This window comes from Thunnus thynnus, chromosome 14 (assembly GCF_963924715.1).
Source record: "Thunnus thynnus chromosome 14, fThuThy2.1, whole genome shotgun sequence".
Classification (NCBI taxonomy): domain Eukaryota; kingdom Metazoa; phylum Chordata; class Actinopteri; order Scombriformes; family Scombridae; genus Thunnus; species Thunnus thynnus.
The window spans coordinates 29951308-29965468 of NC_089530.1; the positions used below are offsets into that span (position 1 = coordinate 29951308).

General features: G+C 41.5%; 1 protein-coding gene across 2 annotated transcripts; it reads left to right on the forward strand.

The window, feature by feature from the left end:
* Positions 1–2431: 2431 nt before the first annotated feature.
* Positions 2432–13687, forward strand: LOC137197469 (zinc finger protein 883). Of its 2 annotated transcripts, none has more exons than XM_067610903.1 (4): positions 2432–2600; positions 6251–6888; positions 9354–12824; positions 12856–13687. In XM_067610903.1, the coding sequence occupies exons 2-3, from the start codon at positions 6305–6307 to the stop codon at positions 10267–10269; spliced, it is 1500 nt and encodes a 499-aa protein (XP_067467004.1). In that variant the 5' UTR covers positions 2432–2600; positions 6251–6304; the 3' UTR covers positions 10270–12824; positions 12856–13687. The 2 variants fall into 2 exon arrangements, with proteins under 2 accessions (XP_067467004.1, XP_067467003.1); XM_067610902.1 differs by lacking the exon at positions 2432–2600 and adding an exon at positions 4318–4433.
* Positions 13688–14161: the final 474 nt, after the last annotated feature.

Below are 14161 nucleotides of genomic sequence, written 5' to 3' on the forward strand. Positions count from 1 at the left end.
CCATCAGCGGTGGAAGAAATATTCAGATCTTTGACTGCAGTAAAAGTATCAATACGGCAACATCAAAATAAAAGTCCTGCATGAAACATCCTGAAAGTACATAAACAGCTAAATGTAGTTAAAGAAGAAATTATTAGAGCTGTTGATGATGATGATGATGTGATGCATGAAGTGAAGGCAGAGAGCGCCGCCTGCTGGTGACTCAGACTCACTGCAGCTTCATGTCTGCAGACTGAAACCAACAGTGTGAACACTGAAGCACCTTCATACTGGACATTAATCACAGGCAAAAACTAGTTTATTTGCACATACAAGGGATTTGTCTTGATGTTATGATGATCATAAATAATATAAAATAAGAGTAGAAATTTACAGCGAAAAACATGCAAAATATATTTGAAGTGAGAAGAGTTGTTACAAGTTTAAATTGAGGAGAATGTAAAGTATAAAATATCAACCAGGAATGTGTAAGAGATGGAGGAGATATATCAAATATAAACATATGTATTCAGTAGTTTATCTGAGGTTAATATGAGCTTTCTGCAGTAAAACACATTCCTTCCAAAGTTGCAGTTTATTGTTGTTTCCCTGTTACGCTGCAGTGGAAGAATATGAACAAAAACAAAAACAAAACAAAAAGTGTTTAAAATGGAAAATATGAACACTGAAAAAGGTTTTTTATTGAATCAGTCCTGCTGTTTATACTGGACACACCTTCATCACAATCTTTCTTGTCTTCAGTCTGATCTATTTTAACAAACACACGAATCTCAGATTTCAGCAGCTTATTGTGTGACAGTGACAAAATAACCTCAGCAGACACCAGCCAGTTCCTGTCACTCACGATGAACACCATGAAATGCAGCTGAAAGCTCAAAAAAGCTAGAAAGTAGACCTTGAGTTGAGACCTTTCAATCATTTTTATCCACCATGTGTGAAGCAGCAGAGGACGAGAACCTCAGACAGCGACGTGATCTGAATATAAAAAGTTGATATTTTGTGAAATATAATCAGTAACTTATGATTAATTAATAACACAGTAGTGGAAGAAATATTCAGATCCTTTACTGCAGTAAAAGTAGCAATACAGCAAAAAATACTCTATTACAAGTAAAAGTCCTGCATGAAAAATCCTTCTACAGTAAAAGTACATAAGTATTATGAGCTTGATGTAGTTAAAGTATTACAGTAAAAGTACATAAGTATTATGAGCTTGATGTAGTTAAAGTATTGCAGTAAAAGTACATAAGTATTATGAGCTTGATGTAGTTAAAGTATTGCAGTAAAAGTACATAAGTATTATGAGCTTGATGTAGTTAAAGTATTGCAGTAAAAGTACATAAGTATTATGAGCTTGATGTAGTTAAAGTATTGCAGTAAAAGTACATAAGTATTATGAGCCTGATGTAGTTAAAGTATTGCAGTAAAAGTAGTGGTTTGGTCCCTCTGACTGATATATTATTATATATGACATCATTAGATTATTAATAGTGAAGCATCAGTGTTAGAGCAGCATGTTACTGTTGTAGCTGCTGGAGGTGGAGCTAGTTTACACTACTTTATATACAGTTAGCTAGTTTAGTCCAGTGGTTCCCAACCTAGGGGTCGGGCCCCTCCAAAGGGTCAGCAGATAAATCTGAGGGGTGGTGAGATGATTAATGGGAGAGGAAAGAAGAAAAAACAAAGTTCTGATACACAAATCTGTTTTCAGTTTTTGGACTTTTTCTCTAATCTTTGATTTTAGCTGAAATATTGGATCATTTGAACATTTATTGAAATGAAAGCATGTGAGAAGTTTAGAGGGAAAAATCACTATTTGGTGGAGCTGTTAACAACTCATAGACATGTGAAATGTGACCCCGACTACACACTGCTTTTTGTAAGACGTCAAAAGCCAAAAAGGTTGGAAACCACTGGTTTCATCTTTAACAATGTGTTGTATTTTAAAAGCTTGTTATATTATCCATTGTGTCAAATCTTCATCTGAAAAGTAACTAAAGCTGTCAAATAAATGTAGTGGAGTAGAAAGTACAATATTTCCCTCTGAAATGCAGAAAGTAGCATCACATGGAAATACTCAAGTAAAGTACAAGTACCTCAAAACTGTAGTTAAATTCAGTACTTGAGTAAATGTACTTGTATCTGCTCATCTTTCGGTCTCTGTTCGGTCAGATCATGGATATATTATAAGATAATATTCTTATTATACATCTATGGGTCAGATTCGGGATGTTCCGATGCTTCACGACACCTCGCGACATTTAAAGGCAGAGTTTGCGGGTTTTCAGTCCAACAGCCAATCAGATTGGAGGCACCGAGCAGGCTGCGCAGGAGCTGCACCAATCACAGGCCGGAGAGGAATCTGGACGATCCTCCGTTTGCCGCTTCCGCGCCGCAGTGTCTCATCCACTTTGCCCACCGACCTGACGCTCTGCGCCGCGCCGCGCCTCTCCGCCTCCGCGGCGTCGCAGCAGCGGTTGCTAGCCGACAGGCAGCTCCTGCTCTCCGGCTGGGATGTGACAGAGGTGCGGCACCGAGATCTGACTCAAATCCTCGTCCACGGCCGAACCGGGAGAAGCGGGACCGTTCCGGGTTGACTCGTAAGTGTTTGCGTTGACAGTTATCTTCGTGATTTGACGGTAAAAAACCGAAATGGCAGCGGGGTTAGAGGCGGAGCGGCGGCGGTGCGGATGTGAGCTGATGTCCGGATGGAAATCTGCTGAGACTCGACATCCAGCTGGAGGCAGACAGCAGATGTTCCCGCTGAGGCTGAGCATGTGGAAGAAATACCGGAACAATGCCGGTTCATGCTGGATTCAGAAAACGTCTTTTTAAAGAGAGAAGCGGTGACGCTGCTGCGGTGACAGAAAACAAACCGCAGGCCTGAATATTTACTGCTCTCCTTCTTTTCCTTCAAATCATCCTCTTCATCCTCTCCTCCTCCTCCTCCTCCTCCTCCGTGGAAACACACCTCCACCAGGAGACAAGAAACATGTCAGAAATGACAGAAATACGCTGATGTTCAGGATCAGGATCTCATGTCAGGATGTTGACGTAGAAAACCTCAATTATTATAATTAATCACATGATTGGCATTATTATCAATAATAATGTCAAACATAATGTTTTATGCCTCCTGCTGTGTCTGTAATATCTTCTGTTGTTAATATCAGTATTTTATTACAGAGGAAATTATATCTCTGGCAAAGAAAAGCAGCAAATCTTCACATTTGTGCTTGAAAAATGACTAAAACCGTTAATTTGTTCTCATATCGATCGACTAAACCATTAATCAGCTTATCGTCACGCTGGAATATATCATGTTTTATATATTATGTTATTACATAATGTATAATAATTATCCTTTGGAATAGTACAGTAGAGTAGAATTGTAATTGTTTTGTTATATTTTGATATTTTAATATATGAAAGGAACTTTATTTATAACATATAGAACATGGAAGCTAAACTTATCTTTCCAAAACAGAATCTACGTCTCTGAAACATCATTTAATCATCAGTTGTTTACAGGAAAGAACAACAAAATAGTTATTGTTGAAAACAAACAGGATATAAATGTTGAAATAACTCAATATATTTAAATAACATAATGGGAACATTATATATATATATATATATATATATATATATATATATATATATATATATATATATATATATATATATATATATATATATAAGATGTATATAGCAATATACAAGTATAGAAAGTTTATCCATAAAATAATATTAAATAAAAATAAGGAACTGAGTCAGAGCTAGAATAAACTATATTCTGACTTTTTTTTATATATTTGTTTAACAGAGTAAATTCATTTTTAGTGCAATCCACAATGGGGGGATTAGCAAAGCAACATTTATGTATACATAGTATTTGGTTATGATGATGATATTTTTAACTATAAATCCAATACGCTTGTTCTCCAATATTCCTTCTACCTGGATGGTTTTGAAAGAGAAGTTTTGGATCATGTCACAAACGTAAAACTCTGTTATTTCTACATTTGTGTTGCTCAGCTGACAGTTTTCTGCATCCAGTTTAAATGTGATGGATTCATTTGAAAGATACATTGACAGTTTTAAAATGTATTTCTTTGTGTTTAGGATGAATTGGAAATCCAATATTTCAGTTTTTTCACAGTTTTTGAGATTAAGTGTCCTCCTCGTTAATCTAAATTATTATTAATCAATTTATATATTTATTTTTTGCATCCTTTAGTTTGTATTTTATTCATTTTATTTGACAGTGCTTTTTATTTTGAAGGGCAATCTGCCGTACTTCCGGGTTTTTTTTCCCCCATTTAATCCTTTCCCACAATGCTTTGTGTCCGCGTCCCTGCTTCCTGTTTATTGTGACCGTTTCACCGGTAAAAATCCAACGTTTACGCCGCTCTGCCGCCGCCGAAAGCTCGGTGAGTAACCGGATCCCGACACGTTTCACCGTTAAATCCGGTAATATTCCGGTTTATCCCGCGCTTTTCTCTTTCATTTTGACAGTTAACGTTCAGCTTCCTCATCACTGACGTCACTGAGACCGAGTGCGGCCAAGCCCCTGAACTCCGCTCAAAAAACCTGCTGTTTTAACCCGCAGCGCTTTACGACGAACATTAAACTACCTTTAACACGATTTAAGATATTTTACGAATCAAAGGGTTTTTTAGTAAGTTCGGCTTTCAGATGAGCCGCAAAAAAGCTGTAAATTTGAATGAAAAGTCATCTTTAATAATGGATGCCCTACTAGCAGCCGCCCTCCGCGCTGTGCTCAGTGTTTAACAAATAACCGCAGGAATAACGAGGAAATCTGGAATATATATGCTGATATTTCATGTAAATCCAATTCTGTTTGTTTCATTTGATGCATCCGAGCTTGATGAGTGAGATAATAATCCGTTAACGAGTTGAAGTCCGCCCGTCGCGTCGGTTGGGCTTCCGACAGGCTGAGTGACGTTAAAAATGGAAGATTTGTGAATGAAGTTCAGTTGATGACGGTCTGTGAGAGAATGAAATGAAGCTTATCGTCTATTAATTTCTCTTTCTATATATATATTTGTATATATGTGTGTATAAACATCTGTGGTAGTTTCACACTGAGATGATGAAGCTTTAAATAAAATATTTGATGTAACTTTATTTGTACAGAACCTTTCATACAGGTGAGTGAAGTGTAGACAGTCATTCACACCATAAATAAAAACTATGAAAACGGATTTAAAAGAGTGTTTAATAATTCATATCACATGACTGTGTTTAATCAATTGATATAAAACGATAAAACTTTAAAATAATGTCTCTTCTTCTTTTACTGCAGTAACGAGCATCGATTTATTTTCTATGAACCGACTGATTGATTAATGGGCTGACTGGTTTTAAGGAGTAAATATCAGAGAAGAAGAAGGTGGACAGACTGGACACGATCAGCTGATCAACTTTCAAATAAATCGTCAATAGTTCTATTTTCTATCATCATCCACTGATGATGGAAGAGTTGTGAGACGTTTGAAGATTTGGACTCTTAGAAACTGTGACGATGTTTATTTTATTGATCCAACAATCAATTGATTGAAGAATCAATTTCCATATTAATCAATAATCAAAATGTTAAAGTACAAAACAGTCGATAAAAATCTCTCATGTGTCATCATATCAGCTGATAATAATAATAAACTCTTCCTCTCTCTCCTCCCTCTCCTCCCTGTTTCTCCTTCCTCCTCCTCTCTTCTTCCTTGTCCTCCCTGTTTCTGTCTCCTCCTCCTCTGTCTTCCTTTTTCTTTCTCTTCCTCCTCCTCTTCTCTCCTCCTCTCTCCTCCTCTCTCTTTCTCTTCCTCTTTCTCCCCTCCTTTCTCTTCCTCCTCTCTCTTTCTCTTCCTCCTCCTCTCTCCTCCTCTCTCTTTCTCTCCTCCCCTCTCTTCCTCCTCCTCTTCTCTCCTCCTCTCTCTTTCTCTTCCTCCTCCTCCTCTCTCTCCTCTTCCTCTTTCTCTCCTCCCCTCTCTTCCTCCTCTTCTCTCCTCCTCCTCCTCCTCCTCTCTCTTTCTCTTCCTCCTCCTCTCTCTTCTCTTCCTCTTTCTCCCCTCCTTTCTCTTCCTCCTCTCTCCTCCTCCTCTTCCTCTTTCTCCCCTCCTTTCTCTTCCTCCTCCTCCTCTCTCCTCCTCCTCCACTTTCTCTCCTCCTCTCTCTTCCTCCTCCCTCCTCCTCTCTCTCCTCTTCCTCCTCCCTCCTCCTCCTCCTCCAGCTGCTCCCCTGAAGCGACTCTTCTTCAGGACCTTGCTCTCCTCTCTGGTTCAGGATGGAGGACTCGGAGGCGGAGCTGGCGGTGTCGGAGTCGGACGCTCTGGGCGCGGACTTCATCACGGTGGAGTTGGACACGCAGCCCATCGAGTACGTGGTGAAGTGGGCGGAGGTCGGCTCCAAGTTCACCATCTCCTGCGTGAAGAAGGACTCGGACGACCCGTCGGACCTGAGCGCCGACCAGCTGAAGATCGAGACGGACGAGGCGTTCTTCGCCCCGTACGAGGAGGTGTACCCCTGCGAGGTGACGGAGCAGAGCGTGGAGATAAAGACGGACTCTGACGAGGAGGAGGACGAGGACGAGGAGGAGGAGCAGCACGAGGTGCTGGTGGAGGCGGGGAGCAGCCAGCTGGACGGCGAGGCCGACTCGGACCAGGCCGACTTCGAGCCGGACGAGCGGCAGTACCGCTGCAGCTACTGCGGGAAGTGCTACAGCCACGCCTCCAGCCTGTACCGCCACCAGCAGACGCACACCGGGAAGAGCGCCGGAGCGCCGCCGCCCGCCAAACGGGCGCTGGAGCCGACCCACCAGGAGGCCCGGTACACCTGCCCACACTGCGGGATGAGCTTCAAAGGCAGCAGGTCTGTACGCACATGATCTCACAAATCAACCCCAAAATATTCTTATTGATCAGACAAGTCGATTAGTTTTCATCAGAGACTATTTTAATCATCAATAAATTGTTTGGAGTCATTTTTTAAAGATTCAGCTTGTTAAATAAGAAGATTTTCTGACAGTAAACTGAAGATCTAAACAAGATGTTTGATGATGTCATCTTTAGGAGACACTGATCGATATTTTCTAATGGATCAATACTGATTATTTGCAGCTGTACTTCCTGGTTCAGGTCTGGTTCAGGAGCCTTGTTTCCTCTTTAATGTCCAATAAACAATTATCTTAAAAAATGCAACTAATAATTATTTTATTATTTTCTCAATAAATTGATCAGTTGTTTAGTGAAACGTGGATCAATGTTTCCCAAAGACGACGTCATCAGATGTAAAAGATCTAAAGAAAGCAGAAAATATTCATGTTGAATAAACCATGAATCTGAATCACTTCCTTCCTGTGTGCGGCGGGAGACTCCTGAGCTTTAAAGACAGATGCTGTAAAAGTTAATGATTTGTGATAATTGATCCGTAAAAATAAAAATGTTCTTGACTTCAGTTCAGTTGTTCAGTTTACTGTCGTCAAAGAAAAACAATCGTTTTAGATTCATTGAATTAATTCACATAAAAACAACAAGAAATAAATCCACATTTAGAAGATTAATTATTTCGATCAAGTCATTGATTAGTTGATGTGACCTCTGTGACCTCTGTGGCTGAGAGTCGACTCACTGGTTTATTATCTGTCACTAGTTAATATTCACACTGATTCACTTCCTGTTGAACTATTAGAAAGTGAAACAAGATATTTATCAGTAAGAATACGACTCGAGACGAAAGGAAACGACAGATTTCATCATCCAAATTCTCTGATTCAGATTCTTAAATGTGAATATTTTCTGACAGTAAACTGAAGATCTTTGATTTGTGGACAAAACAAAACATCTGATGACGTTATTGATCCATATTTTCACCATTTTCTAACATTTTATGGATCAAACAACTAATCAATTAATTTAGAAAATAACCGATAATGAAAATAAATCGTTAGTCGTCTGTTTGTGACCAAAGATCTTCTGTGAGGGAAGAGGCTCCACTCTGTAACCAGTTTGTGTCTGATCCTCTTCTCTCTAGAGGATCAGACACTGATCGATCAATAGTTTCCCAGCAGGATGAGGAGCGATGAGTTTCCTGGTTTCAGTGATACATATTACATCTTTGTTGTTGGATCATATCAGACTCAGTATTGTTGGTAAATAATCAATAAACTGTCAGCAGTGTGTGACGTCTCAGCGACGGTTGAAATCAGTTTATTATCACACAAAGACGAAGAAAAACATCAAATTCTCACATTTGAGAAACTGAAACCTGAAAAAAAATGACTGAAACGATTATTCGATTATCAAAATATTCGCTGATTTAATCTTCTGTTGCTCAACCGATCGATCATTCAGCGAATCGTCGCAGCTGCAAACAACACAACAGAAACATAATAAAACATATAAACATGAATCAACCTGCAAGTTATTGAGAAACCATCAAGAATCAATATTTAATATCTTGTGAATAAAGTCGACCTTCGACTGAATCAGAGACGTGTAGATCATCCTCTGACCAGCAGGTGGCAGCAGCTCACTGAGCGTCTTTATTCAGCCGGTTGTCATGTGACTCAACCTGAACTTTATCTTGTAAATATGTTTTATCACAGACCCGGCCTGTCTGGAGTTTATTGTTGTTGTTGTTGTTGTTGTTGTTGTTGTTGTTGTTGTTCTCCTCTGAGCTGCAGAGAAACAGTCTGAACTTTCTGTTTGATTCTCGGCTTTTTTTTCTTTGTTTTATCAACAAAAACGTTTTAATCAAACAATAAACACAAGATTAATCAATAATGAAAGTTGTTATTGAACTTCAATGTGAAAGCTGACATCAGACGTCTGCTCAGATTAATCATCTTCATCGGTTTCTTCATCGATAAGATGATCATTATTATTATTGATATTGGAAAGTATGAAACATTTCAAACGCTGCTCAGCTGTTTGATAAGAATCCTGACACTTAACTATAATCATAGTAATTAAAGTGATTCTTCTGATCTATAAACATAGATATTGATCTTTATTAGAAATCACTTTATTATTATTATTATTATTGTGTTTCCAGCGATCTGATTGGTTCAGCAGTCGCACTGTTGCTGCTCTGGATCAGGTTTCGCTGTGCAGCAAAGGGTTACCATGGTGATCCACGCTGGTTACCATGGTGATCCAGCTTTGTGATAATGGAGGAAATCACAGATACATTAAATCTGATTCTATAAGTGTTTCTTCCCGTCAGTGTGGACGCTGTAATATTTTAATTTCCTGTTTTTATCACGCCGTTCCGGTTTGTTTTTCTTTCTCGGTCAAGTAGTTTGATCTGATTTCTGTTATTTGTCGACCCGTCAGGATGCTGGGGAGTCACCTGCGGCTGCACGGGAAGAGGCGGATCCACCCCTGCAACATCTGCGGGAAGGAGTTCAACCACAGCTCGAGCCTGTCGCGCCACCGCCTCATCCATAAGAAAGGAAAGGGCATCCCCAAGGACATCGCCCTCGGCCCCAACATGGCCGCCCTGCGCCACTCGCTGAAGGCCAGCGGCAAGAACAAGAAGACCAAGAGGCAGCAGCAGCGGCAGCAGCAACAGCAGCAGCAGCAGCAGGCAGCGGTCGCCATCGTTCAGAGTCAGGGCGGCGATAAGTTCTACGCCTGCCCGCAGTGCGACATGAGCTTCAGGACGTCCACGCAGCTGTCCAAACACCAGGTGACCCACGTCAAGGAGCTGCTGCACAACTACACGCCCGGCAAGGAGAACCTGGGCGAGAGCTCGTCCGATCTCAAGATCCGCCTCAAGCTCTGCTCCCGCGACAAGCCCAACTTCTACACCCTCTGCAAGAAGAACCGCCGCCGCCGGGGAGGGCGGGGCGGCAGGCGAGGCCCCGCCCTCTCCGAGGAGGAGGAAGGGGGCGGCGTCGGGGGAGGGGGAGGAGCCGGTCGCCACGGCTGCAGCCAATGTGGGAAGCGATTCAGCCACGCCTCAAGCCTGGCGCGGCACCAGCAGACCCACCGGGCGGCAGACGGCGTCGTGCGAGGGAAGTTGCAGCAGCATCAGAAGCAGCATCACATCAAGACCGGACTCCCCGCCGCCAAGACCAAGACCTACACCTGCGCGGCCTGCAACAAGACCTTCATGCACTCGTCCAGCTTCTCCCGCCACAAGAAGGCTCACATGGAGGAGGAGCAGCGGGCACACGCCGCCGCCGCCAAGCGCCGGAAGAGAGTCGTGTTAGACGAGACCGCGCCGCTAGAGTCCGACTCTGAGTGACGTCACCCGGCGCTGAACTGGGTGTGGACTGGTTCTAGACCTGTTCTAGGTTGGTTCTGAATCAGCACTGACTGGTTCTGGACTGGTTTGGGACCAGTTCTGGAAAGGTTCTAATTTGGAAGATTTCTGGACCAGTTCCCCACCAGTTCTGGACCAGTTGGGGACAGATTCTGGGTAAGTTTGGTTGTCCAGGTTTCGGGAACTGGAACTGGTTGATTCTTCTCTGGTGTAGATAGCAGCAGGACATCCATATATGGTCGTATGGCGGGGGGATCTCCACATATGGTCGTATCCATATATGATCAGAACTGACCGTTAGCGATTTGCTCTTAAGGATGGGATTAGATTTAAAGTGTTACCCTGATGCCCCGCCCCCCTCCCCCTCCACCTGTCTGTTAGGTTGCACCTGGACGCTGTTCGCCTCAATCCCCGCCCCTCTCCGCACTCCATTTCCCATCAGCCACTTAGGGAGCGAGCTTGGAGCTACTGGGAACCAGAGTCAGCTTCTCGTCTGTCCGTCTCAGGCTGCCATATTTCCCATCAGCCCCCCCCCCCGGGGGGGCCTGTAGATCTGACCACTCACAGTCAGAACTCAGCATGCAGAGCATTATGGGAAACTGAGTCTCCACAGAAATGATTGAAACCAACAGTAATTGATTGAATTTATTTATAAAGGTGCTGAGATCAGACTGCAGCAGGTCAGTTTGTTGTTTTGTTTTTTTTACAGAAGTTTATTAACGACAAACAAAAACCACAAAAACATTTTCTGGTTCCAGCTTCTCACATGTGACGGCAGCAAGTTAATGAAAGGCATCACTCTTTTCCCATTATTTTTTTTTAACATTTCATACCTAAATGATTAATCTATAAAAAAAAATGATCAGCAGATTAATTGATAATGAAAATAACTGATAGTTGCAGCCCTGTTTTTATGTTCAGTCCTCTTTTGTACAATTTTAGGGGAAAAATTAGAAATCTGGTATAAAACTAAAAATAATTGTCAGTCAATGAAATCTGGAGTCAGTTTTGACGTTAATAAACTTCCGTACAGGTCTGATCGGAGGCGGAGCAGCGACTCCTCCGCTCGTCTCCATCTTTGTTTTCTTTCTTACCTTTTTTTTTTTTTTTTTTTTTCCTCTCAGACGTCACCGACCAGTTCCCTCCTGAGTGATTTTGATTGGCTGAAGTTCTTATTGGCACAATGTTCTGATTGGTTAACTGTGTTATAGCTTTGATATTTAACATTTTTAAAAAGGTTAAGATGTGAAATCCGAGCAGACGTGCTGATTGGTCGGAGCCGGCGTTCCTCCACGTTAACGTATGCATGAAGACTATAACCTGCAGCTAGTCGGCCATATTTGTAGTTTTTTCAGCAGGGTGTGTTTGATTTTTTTTGCTGCTGCTGCTCTGACCGACCTGCTGCATCTGACGTTTGGATTTCTCGTTTTAGCAGCAGAGTCGTCGTGTTTGTGGAGATGGAAGAGGAAACTGCACTACTTATTTATGAATTTGGAATAATGTTGTAATATATAAATATAAATGGTATTTAAATGTGATTCACAAGTTTAAAAAAAAAAAAAAGGAAAAAAAAAAAAAAAGGAGCATCTAGGCGGCCAAGCCTGACCTAGCTGTCCTCGTTACCGTAGCAACACCACCGCCACCCTCATCTTTAAGCATCATCATCATCATCATCTTCATCATCATCATCAACAGCAGACAGGAAAAGACTCCGACGCGTCGTTCAGCAGACGTCCAGTAAATTAGAATGATGATGATTTTTGTGACAGTTTCGGGCGATTTACTGCAACGATGAAAAAAAAGTTCAATAGGCAACAAATTTGGTAAATTCTCTGATAAACGGGAGATTCTGGCGTCATTAATTAGATTTAAATCTTGAATAGACGGATACAAACAGGAACCAGCTGTCTCCACTAACTAAATGTGTGAATTTCAGCAAATTTGGACTTAAAATTGGACGTCTGTCTGAGGAAACATCTGGACTGAAACGGGTCAAAGAAAATTCAAACAAGTTAATCTAACGAGGACGAATTCTGTGAGCAGGTAGAAATAAATGTTAATAAATGTTGTGACACTTTTTTTGGGGGGGGGGGCAGGGGGGGTTTACAACGAATCTGGACTCAAACAGAAACATCTGGACCAAAATATACAAACATAAAGCAGCTGTTTCCACAAGTAGAATGATCTCATCTGATGTGTTTTCTATAAACGTGGTGATTTGTGCTCGTTGGCTTCGTTCTAGAGATTCAGGGAAAGCAGACGGAGCCGCGGCGCCGCCGTCAGGATCCACATCTGTCTGTTACTGAGCAGGCGACCCGGAGACACACAACGGCCGCATTTATGGGAAATACATCAGGTGGAAATGAACCAGAATTTCCCTTTTTGATGGCAAAAAATGCTAATTGACTGAATTCTGTGAGCCGTAAAGTAAACGTTAAGATGCTTTTTGGGAAACGAGGCCTAAAAATAAAAGCACTGAGATTTATTTGACAGATTCTATTTCAGCACATTTTGACTGAAATGATCCAAAACGAAAAGTTTCTGTTTTTGTTTTGGACAAGACGACAGTTAAAGAGGTAAATGTTTGAGTTTGTGACAAATTTAATGTGGACATAAATCGGACGTCTGTCTGAGACATTTAAATCTGCTGATTTGGGGAAAAAAAGAGGATTTCAGGAAGCCTTCGTACGTCACAGAAACGGCTTTTTTGTCCGACTTGTTAAATTGTTGGAGGTTCTTTGAATTGTTGACGTCTTGGACCAAACATGGAGTCAGAGTTTTCTCTCTCTCTCTGACAGATGGACCAGCTTTAGCCAAAAAAAAAAAATCAAATAAATCAGCTGTGGACGCCGGCGGACCCTGAAGTCCACGCCCCTCCCCCTCCTCCTCCTCCTCCCCCCTCCCCCCCCCTCCTTCACTTTTAGTTTCCTGCCCTCCGAGTCGTCTGACGGCGGCGGACGCTTTGTTTGTGAATAACATTTTAGTGTGTGAATTGGATTTGACTTCATTGAATGGTATTTATAAATGTGTTTAGGTGGCAAAAAGTCGGAGCCGCACTAGAAACATCCCATAGAAAATAAGATAAAGAAGCACCCGGTGCGTTCCTCCTCCTGCTCTTCATGTTCCTGGTTTTTTTTTTTTTGTTTGTTTTTGTTTTGTTTGTTCAGTTTCAGGCCTTAAAAGCAGCCGTTCTCCTCCTTTTTGTCCACAGCGGAGTTTTGCATTTAGATCCATGTTGTGTTTGGGTTTGTTTTTTCTCTCTTTGGTTCGTGGTTTCAAGCGAAGCTTCACCCTGCAGATAGAAGGTTGTACGTCATTGTATCGTGTTTGCCAATAGAATAAAAACCCAGTTGACATGTTTTGTCTTGCGTTTTGTAATAAACCTTTGAAAAAAAAAAAAGTTTCCTCTGTTGTGTTTTTAATCAATAATCCTGCTTCAGCTTCACAAACACATGAAGAACTCAGAACGTGTTGATGGAAGAGACATGAATGACCGTTAACACTTTCATGCATACTGGTCACTACAGTGGACAGCTGTTCAAAAGCTGTTTTCTTATATATGCATGAGGTTATAATGGTGACTCTAGTGTGTCGTCCCATACGCTGCCATCCACTGGTCAGCCTTTGTAAGTGCAACACAAATTTCTCAAAACCAAGATGGCCGCCTGCTGGCCGGAAATGCTCCACAGCTCAGGAACATCTCGCCAATCCTTCTATAGTAACAGATCCTTGCAGGTACATAAAATGTTATAATATCAAGTAACAACTAAGGAGTAATACAACTGTTAAAATTTCCAAGTATTGATTTTATGTTGGGAGAAAATGACGATTAATCATCTGTCCACTAAGTTGGACAAACTCCTTGAAAAATGCT